The sequence below is a fragment of the Heterodontus francisci genome, unplaced genomic scaffold (assembly GCF_036365525.1).
Source record: "Heterodontus francisci isolate sHetFra1 unplaced genomic scaffold, sHetFra1.hap1 HAP1_SCAFFOLD_1325, whole genome shotgun sequence".
Lineage (NCBI taxonomy): Eukaryota > Metazoa > Chordata > Chondrichthyes > Heterodontiformes > Heterodontidae > Heterodontus > Heterodontus francisci.
The window spans coordinates 4,529-25,643 of record NW_027140626.1 but is presented as its reverse complement, the minus strand read 5'-3'; the positions used below and the strand labels follow the sequence as shown (position 1 = coordinate 25,643).

At 51.5% G+C, this 21,115-nt stretch overlaps 1 protein-coding gene across 1 annotated transcript in view; it reads right to left on the bottom strand.

Annotated features, from left to right (window-relative positions):
- Nucleotides 1-16,306, bottom strand: part of LOC137360279 (disks large homolog 4) — a 48,995-nt gene extending 32,689 nt beyond the window's left edge. The window contains exons 1-7 of the mRNA XM_068025773.1: nucleotides 16,150-16,306; nucleotides 12,051-12,187; nucleotides 9,727-9,871; nucleotides 8,676-8,814; nucleotides 7,287-7,443; nucleotides 1,779-1,881; nucleotides 112-226 (exon numbers count right to left, since the gene is read on the bottom strand). Coding sequence (XP_067881874.1) covers nucleotides 112-226; nucleotides 1,779-1,881; nucleotides 7,287-7,443; nucleotides 8,676-8,814; nucleotides 9,727-9,871; nucleotides 12,051-12,187; nucleotides 16,150-16,210 — 857 coding nt within the window. The 5' untranslated portion in view covers nucleotides 16,211-16,306. The remainder of the gene's footprint in view (nucleotides 1-111; nucleotides 227-1,778; nucleotides 1,882-7,286; nucleotides 7,444-8,675; nucleotides 8,815-9,726; nucleotides 9,872-12,050; nucleotides 12,188-16,149) is intronic.
- Between the last annotated feature and the right edge of the window lie 4,809 nt (nucleotides 16,307-21,115).

Genomic DNA, 21,115 nt, shown 5'->3' with positions numbered 1-21,115 from the left:
TGTGATTTAGAGAGGGCCTCTACCCTGGTGGATGGGTAAGTGATCGAGGGAGGGAAAAGCTTGTGTAGTTTTGCGATGATCAATTATGCTTTGCTAGATTTCTTAGTTTACCTTATGTAGAAGACTCGCTTGTGGTTACTCCTCAGGGAGCTGGTCCCAGAGCCAATGCTGCTGTTCATCAACTGTTCCCGGAGATCGTGGATTTTGGCCTCAAAGCGACTGTACTCTGTGGACCGAGAAACGATTAATGGAACCCATCGCTCCGTCCGGAAGAAAGAAGGACTTGCATTTCTATAGCACCTCACACAACCTCCTCACGTCCCAAACTGCTTCACAGCCAATGTAGTACCCTTTCAAGTGTAGACATTGTTGTAATGTAGGAAACACAGCAGCCAATTTGCACACAACAAGCTCCCACACACAGCAATGTGATAATGATCAGATATTTTGAGTTAATGACGTTGGTTGAGGGATAAATATTGGCCCCAGGACACCGGGGAGAACTCCCCTGCTCTTCTTTCAAATAGTGGCCATGGGATCTTTTACACCCACCTGAGAGGACAGACAGGATCTCACTTTAATATCTGATCCCAAAGACAGCACCTCTGACAGTGCAGCACTCCCTCAGTACTGACCCTCCGACAGTGCAACTCTCCCTCAGTACTGACCCTCCGACAGTGCAGCACTCCCTCAGTACTGACCCTCCGACAGTGCAACTCTCGCTCAGTACTGACCCTCCGACAGTGCAACTCTCGCTCAGTACTGACCCTCCGACAGTGCAACTCTCGCTCAGTACTGACCCTCCGACAGTGCAACTCTCCCTCAGTACTGACCCTCCGACAGTGCAACTCTCCCTCAGTACTGACCCTCCGACAGTGCAGCACTCCCTCAGTACTGACCCTCCGACAGTGCAGCACTCCCTCAGTACTGCCCATCCGACAGTGCAGCACACCCTCAGTACTGACCCTCTGACAGTGCAGCACTCCCACACTACTGACCCTCCGACAGTGCAGCGCTCCCTCAATACTGACCCTCTGACAGTGCAGCGCTCCCTCAGTACTGATATTCCAACAGTGCAGCACTCCCTCAGTACTTACCCTCTGACAGTGCAGCGCTCCCTCAGTACTGACCCTCCGACAGTGCAGCGCTCCCTCAGTACTGACCCTCCAACAGTGCAGCACTCCCTCAGTACTGACATTCCAACAGTACAGTGCAGCACTCCCTCAGTACTGACCCTCCGACAGTGCGGCACTCCCTCACTACTGACCCTCCGACAGTGCAGCGCTCCTTCAGTACTGAGCCTCCAACAGTGCAGCACTCCCTCAGTACTGACATTCCAACAGTACAGTGCAGTGCTCCGTCAGTACTGACCCTCCGACAGTGCGGCACTCCCTCACTACTGACCCTCCAACAGTGCAGCACTCCCTCAGTACTGACATTCCAACAGTACAGTGCAGTGCTCCGTCAGTACTGACCCTCCGACAGTGCGGCACTCCCTCACTACTGACCCTCCGACAGTGCAGCGCTCCCTCAGTACTGACCCTCCATCAGTGCAGTGCTCCGTCTGTACTGACCTTCCGACAGTGCGGCACTCCCTCAGTACTGACCCTCCGACAGCATCTCAGTCTCTACTTGAGTGTCCAATTGACACTTTTCTTTATTCTTTCGGGAGATATGGGCGTCACTGGCTAGGCAAATCATCTCAAGGAGCTAAGGTGGCAGTGAGAGCCAACGCTTGAGTACAAAGGAAACATGGTCCTCAAACCTCAATCACCTACCTTCTGGTTTGTACTGAGCAATAATGGTGACTGTTTGTCCTGCGTTCTTCAGAGCTGCAGCTGCCTGCTCATGTGTGGCATTCCGTAAATCCACTCCGTTTACCTGACCAGATAAAAGAACCAGAACACTGCTAAGGTGGGAGAAAATCCTTCCTATTCTTTTCACCACTTTAACAATCAGAGCAAAAGATGGAGGCTATTCAGCCCCTTGAGTCTGTTCTGACATTCAATTTGATTATGGCTGATCTGTATCTGAACTCCATTAACCCGCCTTGATTCCGAAACCCTTAATCCCCTTCCCCAACAAAAATCTATCAATCTCAGTTGAAATATCCATTTGATCCCCAACCTCAGCAGCTTTTTAGGGGGAGTGAGTTCCTGATTTCCATTCCCCTTTGTGTGAAGAAGTGCTTCCTGACATCACCCCTGAACGGCCTGGCTCTAATTTGAAGGTTCTGCCTCCTTGTTCTGGACTCCCCCCACCAGAGGAAATAGTTTCTCTCTATCGACCCGATCAACTCCTTTAATCATCGTAAACACCTCGATTAGATCACCCCTTAGATGTATCCAATTTGCAAACCTGCCTCGCTCTTTCCATTATCTCGTGGAAAGGAGTGAACAGGTTTTTACTGATGGGAGTGTCAGATGGTGTTGATGGGGGTGGGGGGGTGGGGGGGGGGATGGGTCAGAGGGTGTAGATGGGGGGGTGTCAGAGGGTGGAGATGGGGGGGTGTGACAGAGGGTGGAGATGGGGGGGTGTGACAGAGGGTGGAGATGGGGGGGTGTCAGAGGGTGGAGATGGGGGGGTGTCAGAGGGTGGAGATGGGGGGGTGTCAGAGGGTGGAGATGGGGGGGTGTCAGAGGGTGGAGATGGGGGGGTGTCAGAGGGTGGAGATGGGGGGGTGTCAGAGGGTGGAGATGGGGGGGTGTCAGAGGGTGGAGATGGGGGGGTGTCAGAGGGTGGAGATGGGGGGGTGTCAGAGGGTGGAGATGGGGGGGTGTCAGAGGGTGGAGATGGGGGGGTGTCAGAGGGTGGAGATGGGGGGGTGTCAGAGGGTGGAGATGGGGGGGTGTCAGAGGGTGGAGATGGGGGGGTGTCAGAGGGTGGAGATGGGGGGGTGTCAGAGGGTGGAGATGGGGGGTGTCAGAGGGTGCAGATGGGGGGTGTCAGAGGGTGGAGATGGGGGGGTGTCAGAGGGTGGAGATGGGGGGGTGTCAGAGGGTGGAGATGGGGGGGTGTCAGAGGGTGGAGATGGGGGGGTGTCAGAGGGTGGAGATGGGGTTGTCAGAGGGTGTAGATGGGGTTGTCAGAGGGTGTAGATGGGGTTGTCAGAGGGTGTAGATGGGGTTGTCAGAGGGTGTAGATGGGGTTGTCAGAGGGTGTAGATGGGGTTGTCAGAGGGTGTAGATGGGGTTGTCAGAGGGTGTAGATGGGGTTGTCAGAGGGTGTAGATGGGGGGGGTGTCAGAGGGTGTCGATGCGGGGTGTCAGAGGGTGTCGATGCGGGGTGTCAGAGGGTGTCGATGCGGGGTGTCAGAGGGTGTCGATGCGGGGTGTCAGAGGGTGTAGATGGGGGGTGTCAGAGGGTGCAGATGGGGGGTGTCAGAGGGTGCAGATGGGGGGTGTCAGAGGGTGCAGATGGGGGGTGTCAGAGGGTGCAGATGGGGGGTGTCAGAGGGTGCAGATGGGGGGTGTCAGAGGGTGCAGATGGGGGGTGTCAGAGGGTGTAGATGGGGGGTGTCAGAGGGTGTAGATGGGTGGTGTCAGAGTGTGTAGATGGGGGGTGTCAGAGTGTGTAGATGGGGGGTGTCAGAGGGTGTAGATGGGGGGTGTCAGAGGGTGTAGATGGGGGGTGTCAGAGGGTGTAGATGGGGGGTGTCAGAGGGTGTAGATGGGGGGTGTCAGAGGGTGTAGATGGGGGGGTTGTCAGAGGGTGTAGATGGGGGGGGGTTGTCAGAGGGTGTAGATGGGGGGGGTTGTCAGAGGGTGTAGATGCGGGGGGGTGATAGAGGGTGTCGATGCAGATGTCAGAGGGTGTAGATGGGGGGTGTCAGAGGGTGTAGATGCGGAAGTCAGAGGGTGTAGATGGGGGGTGTCAGAGGGTGTAGATGGGGGGTGTCAGAGGGTGTAGATGGGGGGTGTCAGAGGGTGTAGATGGGGGGGGTGGTGTCAGAGGGTGTAGATGGGGGGGGTGGTGTCAGAGGGTGTAGATGGGGGGGGGGTGGTGTCAGAGGGTGTAGATGGGGGGGGTGGTGTCAGAGGGTGTAGATGGGGGGGGTGGTGTCAGAGGGTGTAGATGGGGGGGGGGGGTGTCAGAGGGTATATTGGAGCAGTTTCTTTCACCCGAGGCCAAGACTGTGCAGATGCCGAGTACCTCTGGCCGAGGGAGCACTGTGAGCAGAACACTGTCCTCTCAACTCCAAGACATGAGTTTGGATTAAGATTTGGGGCTACTATTCAGGATTCCCAATGAAAAAACAATTGTGAACAAGGAACAGTAGAATGTAAAGTGGTAAACGTCACCAAGCAAAGGTATGTGGGGAAGCAGGAGTGCAACATTCTGTCAGGAGGATAAGGACTCAAGGAGAGCAATGTAATTTATCACAATGTGACAATTCAAACATTTCTTTGAAGACGGTATTGCTTTAGAATCACAAAATGATCAAGCACAGCAGGAGACCATTCGACTGATCATGTCTGTTCTGGCTCTTTGAAAGAGCTATCCAATTAGTCCCATATCCCCCTGCTCTTTCCCCATAGCCCGGGAAATTTTCCCCTTCAAGTATTATGCATTTCCACTGGTCACAGTTTCTCCTTATTTACTCTATCAAAACCCTTCCTCATTTTGAACATCTCTATTAAATCTCCCCTTAACCTTCTCTGCTCTAAGGAGAACAATCCCAGCTTCTCTACTATCTCCACATTAACTGAAGTCCCTCATCCCTGGGACCTTTCCAGTAAATCACCTCCACACCCTCACCAAGGCCTGAACTCCTTCCTAAGGTGCAGTGCCCAGAATTGCACAGAATATTCCAGCTGAGGTCTAACCAGTGATTTATAAAGGTTTAACATAACTTCTTTGCTTTTGTGCTCTCTGCCTCTATTTGCAAAGCCGAGGATCCCGTATGCCTTTTTTTAAGCAGCCTTTTCAACTTGACACAGTAACAGTTGTGGAACCAGAGGGGTGGGAAAAGGCCAATGATTAACCTTTTATATTAAATTCAGTGCTGCTGCTTAGAATGTTAACTATATTCCATCTCTGTATCCTCATTGCCCCATCTCTCTGCCCAATGCCCACCACCAATCCACCCCTGTCCAGGCTTAAACACCTTAAACATTCACTCCCTCCACCACCGACGCATAGTGGCAGCAGTGTGTACCATCTACAAGATGCACTGCAGCAATGCACGAAGGCTCCTTCAACAGCACCTTCCAAGTCCGTGACCTCTACCAACTAGAAGGACAAGGGCAGCAGATGCATGGGAACATCACCACCTGCAAGTTCCCCTCCAAACCACACACCAACCTGACGGGTAGGCGGTGGCGTAGTGGTATTATCACTGGACTAGTAACCCAGAGACCCAGGGTATTTCTCTGGGGACATGGGTTCGAATCCCACCACAGCAGAAGGTGGAATTTGAATTCAATTAATAAATCTGGAATTAAAAGCTAGTCTAATGATGGCCATGAAACCATTGTCGATTGTTGTAAAAACCCATCTGGTTCACTAATGTCCTTTAGGGAAGGGAATCTGCTGTCCTTACCTGGTCTGGCCTACATGTGACTCCAGACCCACAGAAATGTGGTTAACTCTTACATGCCCTCTGAAATGGCCTAGCAAGCCACTCAGTTGTACCTAACCGCTACGAAGTCATCATCGACCTAGGCACCGGAAACGACAACGGCAAACTCAGCCCTATCGACCCTGCAAAGTCCTCCTTACTAACGTCTGGGGGCTTGTGCCAAAGTTGGGAGAGCTGTCCCACAGACTAGTCAAACAACAGCCTGACATAGTCATACTCACGGAATCATACCTTACAATGTCCCAGACACTGCCATCACCCTGTCCCACCGGCAGGACAGACCCACCAGAGGTAGCAGGACAGTGGTATACAGTTGCCCTGGGAGTCCTCAACATCGACTCTGGACCCCATGAAGTCTCATGGCATCAGGTCAAACATGGGCAAGGTAACCTCCTACTGATTACCACCTACCGCCCTCCCTCAGCTGATCAGTCAGTACTCCTCCATGTTGAACACCACTTAGAGGAAGCACTGAGGGTGACAAGGGCACAAAATGTACTCTGGATGGGGGGCTTCAATGTCCATCACCAAGAGTGGCTCGGTAGCACCACTACTGACCGAGCTGGCCGAGTCCTAAAGGACATAGTTGCTAGACTGGGTCTGCGGCAGGTGGTGAGGGAACCAACATGAGGGAAAAACATACTTGACCTCGTCTTCACCAATCTGCCTGCTGCAGATGCTTCTGTCCATGACTGTATTGGTAGGAGTGACCACCGCACAGTCCTTGTGGAGACGACGTCCCGCCTTCACATTGAGGATACCGTCCATCGTGTTGTGTGGCACTATCACCATGCTAAATGGGATAGATTTCGAACAGATCTAGCAATGCAAAACTGGGCATCCATGAGGCGCTGTGGGCCATCAGCAGCAGCAGAATTGTACTCAACCACAATCTGTAACCTCATGGCCCGGCATATCCCCCATTCTATCATTACCATCAAGCCAGGAGACCAACCCTGGTTCAATGAAGAGTGCAGGAGGGCATGCCAGGAGCAGCACAAGGCATACCTCAAAATGAGGTGTCAACCTGGTGAAGCTACAACACAGAACTATCTGCGTGCCAAACTGCGTAAGCAGCATGCGATAGACATAGCTAAGCGATCCCACAACCAACGGATCAGATCGAAGCTCTGCAGTCCTGCCACATCCAGCCATGAATGGTGACGGACAATTAAACAACTAACTGGAGGAGGTGGCTCCACAAATATCCCCATCCTCAATGATGGGGGAGCCAGCACATCAGTGCGAAAGATAAGACTGAAGCATTTGCAACAATCTTCAGCCAGAAGTGCCGAGTTGATGATCCATCTCGGCCTCCTCCTGAAGTCCCCAGCATCACAGATGCCAGACTTCAGCCAATTCGATTCGCTCCACATGATATCAAGAAAGGCACTGGCACTGCAAAAGCTATGGGCCCTGACAATATTCCAGCAATCGTACTGAAGACCTGTGCTCCAGAACTTGGAATTATATCGCCGTTCCTTCACTGTCACTGGGTCAAAATCCTGGAACTCCCTCCCTAACAGCACTGTGGGTGTACCTACACCACACGGACTGTAGCGGTTCAAGAAGGCAGCTCACCACCACCTTCTCAAGGGCAATTATGGATGGGCAATAAATATTGGCCTTGCCAGCGACGCCCACATCCCATGAATGGATAAATATAAAATAAAGGTTAAGCTAGCACAGTGCGATCCCATCCTACCGAGAGTATTTGGTCTCCTTTCCTGAGCTCGCCACTGAGGTCTGCTGGGCCGCCTGCCAGGATAAATGAGATGAAAATTCCTTCTCCATCCTCACCACCCACAATGTTAAATCCCAGTCCTGTCGATCCACGATGTATGATCACTCTCCGCGGCTCCCTGTGGGAAAGAGTTCAAAGACTGTCACTCGGAAAAGAAGACCAATATTCTGAAGGTTCAATCAAACATTCGAACAATTCGATAACGAAACAATAAGAGGGGGTCTGGCCAGAATGAACAGCACAAAAACAGACCATTCAGGCCATCTGTTCCATGCCGGTCTTTCTGCTCCACACAAGCCTCCTCCCACCCCTCTTCATCTCACCCTATCAGCATTTCCTTCTATTCATTTCTCCCTCATATGTTTAGCCAGCTTCCCCTTAAATGTATCGATACTATCCACCTCAACCACTCTCTGTGGTAACGGGTTCCACATTCTCACCACTCCCTGGGTAAAGAAATCATTCTGCCTTTCCCATGAATGGTCCCTTGACCCAGTGGATGGTAATCTGGCCTCAGAATGTGAAGGTCGGATTTGAGCCCCACTCCATGACTTGACCACATTCCAGGGCCTTATTCGAAGGACTGCTGCACTGTTGGAGGCATCATCCTTTGGATGAGATGTTACACCAAAGCCCCTTCTGACACCCGTGAGAGAATCACCGACACAGACCCACGTCCCATCACCGTGTGGGGGAATCACCGACACAGACCCACGTCCCATCACCATGAGGGGGAATCACAGACACAGACCCATGTCCCATCATCGTGTGGGGGGAATCACAGACACAGACCCATGTCCCATCATCGTGTGGGGGGAATCGCAGACATAGACCCACATTCCATTACCGTGTGGGGGAATCACACACACAGATTCACGTCCCATCACCGTGTGGGGGAATCACAGACACAGACCCACGTCCCATCACCATGAGGGGGAATCACAGACACAGACCCATGTCCCATCATCGTGTGGGGGGAATCGCAGACATAGACCCACATTCCATTACCGTGTGGGGGAATCACACACACAGATTCACGTCCCATCACCGTGTGGGGGAATCACAGACACAGACCCACGTCCCATCACCATGAGGGGGAATCACAGACACAGACCCATGTCCCATCATCGTGTGGGGGAATCGCAGACATAGACCCACGTCCCATCACCGTATAAGGCAATCACAGGCACAGACCCCATTCCCCCCACCCCATCCAGGACTGTGACAAAGGGCCAGCAGCAAATAGTAACTGGAAGCTTTGACAAACTATGGGAAACAGCATGCACTGAGACCAAAGGCAGATGGGAGAAACTGTAACATAGCTAGATTCAGTAACAGAAATGTTCTCACCTTGGAATATCATCCTCTCCCATCAAGCCTTTGGGAATAGGCGAATATCTGCGTGGAGAGGTAGGGGTCAGCGTCTGTGTGTAATCTGTAGCCAGGTAGTTGGAATGGCCCATGTCACTGTCCAGGTGCTGTGAGTAGGCTGAATGAAGAGAAGGCTGTTAACTGTTAGCAACTCCAAAAGAAGTGTGGGCAGAAGTTGCTCAGAATATTAATGGCTTCCCTCACATCTATTTAAGTATTAGACCTGATTTTCTTACAGAAATATTTAGACACGTTACCATGGTTTATTGCGTAGGTGTGAGTTAACAACAAAAGCTCGGAAGCATTACTGCAAACCAGGACAAAATATGCAGCAGCTTACAATAGGAATAGGAGGAGGCCATTCAGCCCCTCGTGCCTGTCCCACCATTCAATTAGATCGTGGTTGACCTCAATCTTACTCGCCATGGTTCTGTAATCCTTAATCCCCTTACTCAACAAAATTCCATCAATTTCAGGTTTAAAATTTCCAACTGACCCCCGGCCTCAACAGTTTTTTGGGGAGACAGTTCCAGATTTCCACTCCCCTTTGTGTGAAGAAGTGCTTCCTGACATCACCCCTGAACAGCCTGGCTGTAATTTTAAGGATCTGCACCCTTGTTCTGGACTCCACCACCACCCCCCACCCCCACAAGAGAAAATAGATTCTCTCTATCTACCTCATCAAATCCTTTAATTGTCTTAAAACACCTCAATTAGATCACCCCTTAATCATCTATACTCGCCCAGTCTATGCAATTTGTCCTCTATAAAGCCTTTTAGTCTCAGGACAGGTACAGCACAGGGTTAGATACAGAGTGAAGCTCCCTCTACACTGTCCCCATCAAACACTCCCAGGGCAGGTACAGTAATGAGGCTGCTTGTCCAACCTCCCATTTGAACGAGCGTATCTAGATATTGGCTGAATGTGTCTAATGGCCTGCAGGAGTGTCTCCGAGAAAGGCAGGGGGAGACTGGAGGGGATGGTGGAGATAAATGTGGAGGAAGCGCATTCCTGGATCCCCCTGCTTACAGGTGGTGATGTCGGGAGGTGCATAGGTATCGTTGATGTAGAGGCTGGTGGGTTTAGCAATCTTGAGGTACACAACGTCCGATGTGTTCTTCAAAGCAGCCACTGCGTCTTCATGCATCACATCTTCCAGGCCAACATTATTTACCTAAACAGGAGAAATGGAGTGAAAATGAACTGGTGGAAGGGATTCCATGATGATGCTAGGAGATCTACCTGTATTATTAACGATCATGTTCCTGCTTCCCGTCCAACTCCTTGTCGTGAACTTTCTTCAACATTTAACATTGAAACCATCTATATAAACATTTTGAACACAAATTTTATGTTAGCAGCTGCCTGTAATGCTGTAATTCCTCATACAGGCCAAAGATGACACTTTACAACAACTTGCATTTATATAGCACCTTGGACGTACTAAAACGTCCCAAGGTACATCATAGGAGCGATTATCAAACAAAATTGATTCTGAGCCACATTAAGAGATGTTAGGTGAAAGGTCACAGACCTGAAACGTTAACTCTGTTTCTCTCACCACAGATGCTGCCAAACATGCTGAGTATTTCCAGCACTGTCTGTTTTGATATTAGGAGATATTAGGACAGGTGACCAAAACCTTGTCAAAGAGGTCGGTTTTAAGGAGCGTCTTAAAGGAGGAGAGAGAGGCGGAGCGGTTTAGGGAGGGAATTCCAGAGCTTAGAGCCCAGGGAGCTGAAGGCACGGCCGCCAATGTTGCAGTGATGAAAATTGGGGATGCGTGTGGCCAGAATTGGAGGAGTGCAGAGATCCCAGAGGTTTGTGGGGATGGAGGAGATCACAGAGACAGGGCGGGGAGATGGGGGGGGGGGGCGGTGGGGGGAGGTAGGGAAAGGCAATGGAGGGATTTAAAAACAAGGATGAGAATTTTTTAAAATGTTGCTGGACCAGGAGCCAGGGTAGGTCAGTGTGCACAGGGACCATGGGTGAACAGGACTTGGTGCAAATTAGGATCCAGCCAGCAGAGTTTTGGTTGACCTCAAGTTTATGGAGGATGCAAGGTGAGAGGTCAGCCAGAACTGCATTGGAATAGTTAAGACTAGATGTAACAAAGGCATGGATGGGGGTTTCAGCAGCAGATGAGCTGAGGCAGGGGCAGAGTCAGGCAATATCAGGGAGGTGGAAATAGGCAGCCTTGGGGGTGCCGCAGAGAGGTGGCCAGCAGCTCATCTTAGGTACAAATATGACACCAAGGGTGCAAACCATCCAGTTCAGTCTCAGACAGTTTCTGGGGGAGGGATGGAGTCGGTGGCTAGTGAGTAAAGTTTGTGGTGGGAACAGAAGACAATTGATCTTCCCAACATTTAGTTGGAAGGACTTTCTGCTCATCCAATACTAGATATCGGACATGCACATTGACTGCTATCATTGGAAGTCAGGTAAGGGGAGTTTTGGGCTGCATAGAAACATAGAAAATAGGAGCAGGAGTAGGCCATTCGGCCCTTCGAGCCTGCTCCGCCATTCATTGTGATTATGGCTGATCATCCAACTCAGTAACCTGTTCCCGCTTTCGTCCCATATCCTTTGATCCCTTTCGCCCAAGATCTATATCTAACTCCTTCTTGAAAACATACAATGTTTTGGCCTCCATTGCTTTCTGTGGTAGCGAATTCCACAGGCTCACCTGTGAAGAAATTTCTCCTCATCTCAGTCCTGAAAGGTTTACCCCGTATCCTTAGACTATGGCCCCTGGTTCTGGGCTCTATTTGCGCGATTAATTCATCCATTTTATTGCGAATGCTCTGCGTATTAAGGCACAAAGCCTTAAGACTTGTCTTTTTAACATTACTTGTCCCCTTCCCACTATTTTTCACTGTGGCCCTGTTTGATTCTGGTCCTTGATTTCTCTGCCTATCACTTTTCTTATTCCCCTTACTGTCTTTTGTTCTTGTCTTTGATTCCCCCTCCTCTGACTCCTTGCAAAGGTTCCCATCCCCCTGCCATTTTAGTTTAAACCCTCCCCAACCACTCTAGCAAATACTCCCCCTAGGACATCAGTCCCGGTCCTGCCCAGGTGTAACCTGTCCAGTTTGTACTGGTCTCAACTCCCCTAGAACCGGTCCCAATGTCCCAGGAATCTAAAACCCTCCCCCTCACACCATCTCTTCAGCCACGTATTCATCCGATATATCCTGCTATTTCTACTCTGACTAGCACGTGGCACTGGTAGTAATCCTGAGATCACTACCTTTGAGGTCCTACTTTTCAACATACTTCCTAACTCCCTCTATTCTGCTTTTAGGATCGCGAGTTTTAGGTCGTGAGTTGTATATATACAGTAAGGAACTCACAGCGAGGATCTTGTCTCCTATCTGTAGTCGGCCGTCTTTGTGAGCGGCTCCACCTTCAATGATCTTTGTGACGTATATGCTGTTGTCTCCTGGAATGTGCTGATTCCCAATTCCACCCGCTATGCTGAATCCAAGTCCTGTTTGTGACAAAACATGTACAGCGTAACTTGAGTATCTGATTCCCTGGAGCTTGTTCAAAATAACACACTTGGCAGGGTTGGTATTTATTTATACTAGGCAACATCCCCTCTTCCACTCCAAAGAGAAAACTTGACCGGGTTACGTGACCTGAATGACAGGAGATGTGACCATCATGAAACAGATTCCTATTTATTTTTCTCTTCCAAAAGAAAACCATTGGAGATACAAAGGCTCAGATAAGCAAATGATACCATAATGGAGAGATTATAATTATCAGGAAAGATTGAACAGGCTGTGTCTCCTTTCTTTAGAAGAGAGAAAGCTGAGGAGTGACCTGAAGAGGTCTTTGAGATCATGAAAGGGTTCACTAGGGAAGACATAGAGAAGATGTTTCCACTTGTGGGGGAGATCAGAACTAGGGGCCATAAATATAAGATAGTCACTAATAAATCCAATAGGGAATTCAAGAGAAACTTCTTTACCCACAGAGTTGTGAGAATGTAGAACTCACCACCACAGGGAGTGGTTGAGATGAATAATATAGATACATTTAAGGGGAAGCCGGATAAACAGGAGAGAGAAAGGAATAGAAGGATACACTGATTGGGTGAGATGAAGAGGTAGTGGGAGGAGGCTCGTGTAGAGCATAAACACAAGCATGGAGCAGCTGGGCTGAATGGCCTGTTTCTGTGCTGTAAATTCAATGTAATTCTATATGAGAAAGTCTTTCAGTGACTTGGCGTATACATGACTGGATCCAGAGCCCAAAGCCTGGTAACACACAGCTCTGGAATTAAGAGACTCTGAGTGGGATCCTTAAGTTCAGCATCCACCTTCTCATCTGCCCTGCTCACCCTCTCATGGAGCTAGAAGAAGGGGGAAGATGAGCGTTCTCTAAGTAGAGTGTAGTGGTTCCTTTGCCATGGGGAATCTCTGCTCCTGGATGGTGAAAGGCTGCCTGGAATGACTCTCCTGATGGTCTCTCCCTCGGAGACCTCCTCATCGAACAACATGGAGTCAGCAAGGGCAGGATGCTAACCCAAACCCATGTGTGGTCAGACTGTGTCTCCACACACTCTCCTTCAATAATGTCAGTGCAGGTGCTACACTCGTCAAGGATTGAAATCCTCATTGATAATTATTACATTACTCTTGGAAACCTCTTCCTGTGTCATCTGTAAGTATAAGATATGAGGCAATTGCACAAATCCTGTCCAAGAAAGTCATTATTTTTTAATTATAGATATCAGCAGCAAGCTCACTCAGCCAGATAAGATGCGCTCGATCTGGTGAACAGAGAAACCTATGACAGATGCTTGGGATTAATTCAGAGGCAGGGAAAGGACTGTCTAAAGAATGCAGCAACTGCTGAATGATTAAGGGCTTGTTTCATATGCCATGAGTGACCATCCAGTGCCCCTCACCTTTCTCACAGGTTTCATGTTCAGTATTTTTATTCTTTCCTCTTAAAAATTGAAGAAAATGATAGGAACACAAGAACCATTCAGCCCTTTGAGCCAGTTCTGTCATTCAATGAGATCATGGCTGATCTGTGTCCTAACCCATATTCCCGCCTTTGCCCCATGTCCTTTAATACCTTTGGTTAACGAAAATCCATCAATAGCAGATTTAGAATTAACAATTGATCCAGCATCGATTGCCATTTGAGGAAAAGAGTTCCAAACTTCTACCGCCCTTTGTGTGCAAAAGTGTCTCCTAATTTCACTCCTGAAAGGTCTGGCTCTAAATTTTAGTCTATGCTCCCAAGTCCTAGACTCCCCAACCAGTGGAAATCGTTTCTCTCTATCTACCCCATCAGTTCCCCTTAATATCTTGAAAACTTCAATCAACTCACCCCTTAACCTTCCAAATTCCAGGGAATACAACCCTAGTTTGAGTAATCTCGCTTTATAATTTAACCCTCCTTCTCCAGATATCATTCTGGTAAATCTACACTGCACGCCCTCCAAGGCCAACGTATCCTTCCGAAGGTGTGGTGCCCAGAACTGCTCACAGTAACTCCAGGTGTGGTTTAACAGGGGCTTTGTATAGCTGAAGCAGGACTAAGGTGTGGCAATAGAATTGTTCATCAGATTCCTAGGGACACAATATTAAACTAACTTCAACAAGTTCGATTTCGGGGTTGCCAACTCTAGCTGGACATATTCCTCACACGACCCTTCATCTCCAACCACTTCACCCGTTCAAACTACCCTTCATCTTCAATAGTTTTTGTAACTAAAAAACAAAAGTGTAAAAAGAAAATGAAAAAAAAAACTTTTTTTTGATCCCCTAATGATTTTTCTCTTGGGCTTTTGCCCTCAGCAGCGTGCTGGGAATTCGTCTTTTATCCTGGGCAATCCTGGAGGGTTGGCAACCCTTTCTTTGCTCAGAGAAATTCTGTTACCCTGAGAACAGTTGTGGATGGCCACTTTAACAAAATAAAACAGTGGGGAAATGGCCAAGCCCTGCCTGAAATGACAACAAAGCAGACTTTGAGCTGAGGTTTGAGCTGGGATATTGGGTACAGATCCACTGGGGCATCATGAAGCAAGATAATTGGTTTCAGCAAGTGATGCAACCAGCCTGGTGCCTAGGTTTTGCGATCCAGGATCTCGGCTTTGAGGTCTGGGGCCTGGGTGCCTTGGATCACATGCCTCACAGTCTGGACATGCGTTTTGACTCCAGCCCTGGGCAATGAGGGTGACTGACCCCTCTCTCTGCTGGTGATAGGACCCATGGTTCCCACTGACGGCTCTACACGGAGAACTGGACTCACCTAGTGTGGAATGGAAATGTTACTGACACCAGGTTTCAGGCCATTTCACTGTATCTAACCCAGTGAGCAAACCTCTACTACCTCGAACATCTGGTTATTAATAGAATCTTCACAGGATCATCAAAAGCCCTTGCTGTGTTAACACAATCGCACAGCGAGGGGTGTGAGCTCTCGGTTGCTGAAGGTGTGGATGGTTTAATTGCTGGTTGGGGATTCCAGAATTCTCCAATTGCAATGACAAGTGCAACAAAACTGAAAAGAAGAAACTAATTACAGACAATTTTAGTAGCTCTATATTTGGGATGTTATAACCAGTGCTATGAAGGGCTCACTAGCTTGATTGGAAACATAAACCTTCTTGCTGATCTCCTCCTCTCTGCTGGTTTCCTCCTCATCAAGTTGCCACAAACAGCAATGTGATGACGACCAGATCATCTGTTTTAGTGATTTTGGTTAAGGGATGTTGACCCAGGACACCGGGGAGACCCCCCCCCCAACCCACCCTTAGAAATAGTGGCCAAGGCATCTTTTACAACCAGCTGAGAGTGCAGACGAAACCTCAGTTTATTGTCTCATCCGATAGACGGCACCTTCGACAGTGCAGCACTCCCTCAGTACTGACCCTCCGACAGTGCGGCGCTCCCTCAGTACTGACCCTCCGACAGTGCGGCGCTCCCTCAGTACTGACCCTCCGACAGTGCAGCATTCCCTCAGTACTGACCCTGCGACAGTGCAGCACTCTCTCAGTACTGACCCTCCGACAGTGCGGCGCTCCCTCAGTACTGACCCTCTGACAGTGCGGCGCTCCCTCAGTACTGACCCTCTGACAGTGCAGCATTCCCTCAGTACTGATCCTCCGACAGTGCAGCACTCTCTCAGTACTGACCCTGCGACAGTGCGGCGCTCCCTCAGTACTGACCCTCTGACAGTGCAGCACTCCCTCAGTACTACACTGGGGGTGTCAGTTGGATTATGTGCTCAAGTCTATGCAGTGGGTCCTGAACCCACGATCTTCTGACTGAGAGGTCAGAGTGTGGTGAAACCCTGGAGCACACTGGTAAACAGGACCAAGGATGGGCTGGAATGTGGAAGAGGCTGGAAGTACAAGCTCAGCAGAATACACTGGAAAGCCCGGCTTTGATGCTTACAAGGAGAATAATTTCGGTACATGGCAGTTACCTTTTGGCCCTTTGATCAGTTTAATCTCCATGATCTTCTCTGCCGTGGGTTTCCTCCTCATCACATACAGGCGGACAATGGACCCAGCTTCTTTCAGAGCCTCGACAGCTGTGCTGTGCGTCACCTCCCGCACATCCACATCATTGACAAACAGAATGCTGTCATTTACCCTGGCACATGGGAACAAAGCAAGCTCCATTAATTAAACACCATCTCAGAATTAGTAACGCCAAGCCAAACAACCCGAAGCTTGATTCAATCGTGTGTGCATGCCCGGGGGCTGGGCAGAATCAGGCAACATCAAAGACACCTCATTCCATGCTGCGTCATCCATCAGAGATCGATTGATTCATGTTGGGTAAGGGCATTAAGGACTACAGCTGTAAGAAAACCTCCTCCCCTTTATATTCTACCTCTCCAGTTGAGATACAGATCAGACATGATATAAATGAATGTTTGATCAGGCACAAAGGGCTGAATGGCCTCCTCCTGTTCCTACACATTTCAAACTGAGCTGCCAGGGAGGTGTTTGGAGAAGGCATGCTTCCAAAGGCCTGACCCAGAATGATACCAGGTCTAAAAGGGTTCAATTTCGAGGACAGGTTTGTACAGATTAGGCTTATATTCCCTCGAGTGTAGAAGATTAAGGGGTGATCTGTTCGAGGTGTTTAAGATGATTAAAGGAGTTGATCGGGTCGATAGAGAGAAACTATTTCCTCTGGTGGGGGGAGTCCAGAATAAGGGGGCAGAACCTTAAAATTAGAGCCAGGCCGTTCAGGGGTGATGTCAGGAAACCCTTCTTCACACAAAGGGGAGTGGAAATTTGGAACTCTCTCCAATAAAAAGCTGTTGAGGATGGGGGTCAATTGTAAATTTCAAAACTGAGTTTGACGGATCTTTGTTGGGTAAGGGGATTAAGGGTTACAGAACCAAGGCTGTGGGTTCAATGGAGTTCAGATAGAGATCAGGTACAGCATGGGGGTTAGATACAGAGTAAAGCTCCCTCTACAATGTCCCCATCAAACACTCCCAGGGCAGGTACAGCACGGGGTTAGATACAGAGTAAAGCTCCCTCTACACTGTACCCATCAAACACTCCCAGGACAGGTACAGCACTGGGATTGGCTGGTCAATTTGGAGCACTTCCTGCCAGCAATCAGGGGGGGCAGCTGCTCCTGTGCTGCAGCAACTGCAGAGTGGAGAGTGGAATAACTGCAAAGAGGTGACTGCAGAGTGGAGACAGCTGCATTTACTGAGGAACTGTTGCACTTTTTCAAGACTAAGAAGACCTGAAAGTCATTTTGGAGAGGTGGGTGTTGGAGCACCAGAGAACTGTTGGTTGTTTGGACTGTTGGGGGAGGGAGAAGGCACCGGAAGATCCAGAGGTGGGGCTGCCAAATTCTATAGGGAGCCCCTGTACTAGCTCTTGTGTTTATCTGCCATCCTGCACAAAAGGGGCTCCCTCCCCACCCCCAACTGTGTGGCTCGGGACGGCTGGAGCTGCCCGGCTGAAGAAAATCCTTATACAACAACAGAAAAGGGAGAGAACCGGGCGGCTCTAACCGACCCGGGCGAAGAACCCTCCCCAAACTGGAAGAGTGGAGTGTCGACTCTGCAGGAAGGTGCTCCAACCACCAATTGAAGTGTAACATCCTTGCAGCTGTTCTCTCTCTTCCATCACTCGGCCACCTATCCTCTCCTCTCCTTGTCCTTTTCAGCCCTATCCTCCTCTATTCCCATCCCCCCCTCCCCCATCATATTGTTTGTGTTTAAGAAAACTGTCGTGTGCTTTGTTTCTTGGGGGTGGGCGTAGCTCTGCGACCCCATGGCAAGCCCCTCTTCGCCGGTGGCGGGGCCTTCCCGTTCATATGCTGCTGCGGCTGCTGCAGCTGCACCTGTTGCCCCGTCACCGTTTGCTTTATTAACATCGAAGCATGGGGTCAAGAGCTACGTCCACCCGAACATGACTATCGAGGCATGCGTGAAAGCAATGGCCGAGGTTGTCGGCCCTTCGGCCATTGTTGCAGCCTCTAAAATGTACGGGAAGGCAGTGTTTTTCCTGAAGACCGAGCGGGCGGTGTCCCTGGCTCTGAGCAAGGGGCTCACCGTGGGCGGGACCTTTCTGCCAGTGGACCCCCTGGAGGCCACTGCGCAAAGGCTCATTCTATCCAATGTCCCGCCCTTCATTCCTGGTGAGCTCCTCCTTCCCCACCTGCACCATCTGGGGGAGGTAAAGACGGGGCTCACCCCAGTCCCGCTCGGTCTTCGGGAGAACAGCCTCCGACACGTGTACGCCTTCCGCCGCCAGTTATTCATGCAGCTGGCGCGGGAGGAGGTGACAGAGGGCCACTTTTATGTAGAATTCCAGGGGACGGCCTACCGCGTCTTCTGGACCTTGGACGGGGTGCGGTGCCATGTCTGTAAGGGGGTGGGGCATGTTCGTAAGAACTGCCCCAACCTCCCGTCTGCCAACTCCAACTCGGCGGCCCGGGGTGGCGACGCTGCACCTCCTCCCACCCCCCCTACACCACCACCAGATACCATTCAGTCGGTACCGGAGGCTGTGGTTTTCACGGCCTCCGGCAGGGAGCGGGGTGACCGTCCAAGTGGAAGGAAGGCACGGAGGAGAAATAAACATCGAGAGGCGCGTCCCCTGGACACCGTGACACTACCCGAGCCTGAGCTCAGCCCAAGGCCCGATCTCGGGAAGTCAACTTGCCCCAGGGCTGGGCTCAGGCCCAGGGTGAATATAAAAAGAGAGTGTGGAGGTGGAGGCCTCTGATGATATGGAGGTCTCTGAGCCTCCGCACACAACGGGGAAAAAGAGGAGAAGGCACCCCTCCACAGAGGTAACAAGGGGCCCTGAGACGCAGGGCCCATCTGTTGGAGGGGAGCTGTCTCCTGTTTCGGGTCCCCAGGTTTCCCCTACCGCCACCACCAAGGCTGCAAATTCCGGGCAGGAGCACTCTCTTCCTCAGGATGGAGGGGAGGGGAAGGCCCCGGTACTTGAGGCCCCTCCTGAAGGAGTAAGTGGGGCCCTGCTTGTGGTGGGGGAGCCTGGGGACGCCGCCCATTCTGCCACTGCTACTGGGTCGGGTGCCCTGAATGAAGGGGAGGGCGAGGCCCCAGAGGGTCGGACCTCCCAGCCGGAGTCCACCACCAACCAGGAGACACCCGACCCAGTTATAACTGAGAATGCTGCCCCATCTGCTGGGCCTGTGGGTGCTGGCGGAGCGGGAGATGGCCTCCTCCCTCCGCCTCCAATCTCGGCTCCGGCTAGTTTCCCGGAGTCCGGAACTTCTGTCTCCCCTGGACCACTCATTGGCCTGGGGACGGAGGTGGAGGGTGGTCCTGAACCGCTGGTGCCTACAGGCTCCAGTTTCACAATAGAACCCAGAGAGGACTCCTCCGCCATCGATCCTGGGGGTGGGATCGTGACGGAGGCGGGACCAGCTGGCGCGGCCGGGACGTCCGCCCCACAGTGTGTGGTAGATGTGTCGGCCGCTGGCGGTGACGACCCGGAGGAGGATGGGAATTCGGTGCGGGGCACGGAGGATGATCTTGATTCCATCGCCAGTGAGGTGGTGGAGTCCCTCGTGCCTCCCACCGAATCTCCTCTCATCCCCACGGCGGAACTCCGGGATTTCCTCGCGACTTGCAGGGGTTGCCGCAATAAAGTTCAGCTGGCCCTCGACCGTTGGTCGAATCTGGCGCTGATCATACAGTCCGTCCGTGCCGCCCTTAAGCTAGCGGGCAAGCGCGCGGACATGAAACTGGTTGAGAGGCGCCGTTTTAATGTGTTCCTCAATGGGTTGCTGGGGGAGTGGAGGGTCAGGTGCACTTCCACTCCCTCCTCACAGTGAGGTGTTTGTGACGGGTTTTAATTACCTTTGACATGAAGATAACCATAGCCAGCCTCAACATCAACGGCAGCAGAGGGGCTCACCGCAGATTTCACAATCTCTCAGTCCTAAGGGAAGGGAGATACGCGGTGAGCTTTCTGCAGGAAACCCACACCGTTCCGGGAGACGAAGCCACCTGGCTCCTGGAGTGGCAGGGTGGGGTCTACATGAGTCACCTCACCCCTATTTCTAGTGGGGTGGCTATCTTGTTGGCCCCGACTTTTCAGCCGGAGATCTTGGGGGTCGAGGAGCTAGTGCCGGGCCGCTTGCTCCACCTCGCCGTTCGCCTGGGTAGCGTGCCGCTCCACTTTGTGAACGTGTACGCGCCCAGGCCCGGCGCGTTGCAAGCGCGCTTCTTTGAAGAAGTGTCCGCTCTCTTGAGCTCCATCGATAGCGGCGAGTGCATCATCCTCGGGGGGGATTTTAACTGCACCCTCGAGGTGGGGGATCGTTCCGGTCCCCAGCGCGGCCAAGCGTCGGTGGAGAAGTTGAGGGGACTGATCAGCTCCCTTAACTTGGTGGACGTCTGGCGGAATCTCCATCCCGACTCCAGCGCCTTCACGTGGAGGTCTGGAGGAGGAGGGTCGCGAATCGACCGCCTGTACATTTCGCAGGCGTACGTCTCCCGCGTTTCGGCGGCCTCCATGCAGCTGGTGCCGTGCTCGGACCACCGCCTGGTGTGGGCGGAGTTTACTCCGCTCCGCACGCGGGCGGGGTCCGCGTACTGGCACTTTAACAACCGGCTGCTGGAGGACGTGCGATTTCGGGACTCGTTCTGTCGATTCTGGGCCGACTTGAGAAAGAAGCAGGGGGGCTTCCCCTCCTTGAGGCTATGGTGGGATGTGGGCAAGACTCACATCCGCGTCTTCTGTCAGGAGTACGCGAAGGGGTCGACCAAGAGGCGGGAAGCTGAGATCGGGCGCCGACAGAGGGAGGTGCTCGACTTGGAGTCCCGCCTCGGTCATGCCGTCGTGGACCCGGCCCTGAGGCAGGCGTACAAAGAGAAGAAGGGCGTGCTGAGGGACCTGCAGCTCATAGGGTCCCGAGGCACATACGTGAGGTCG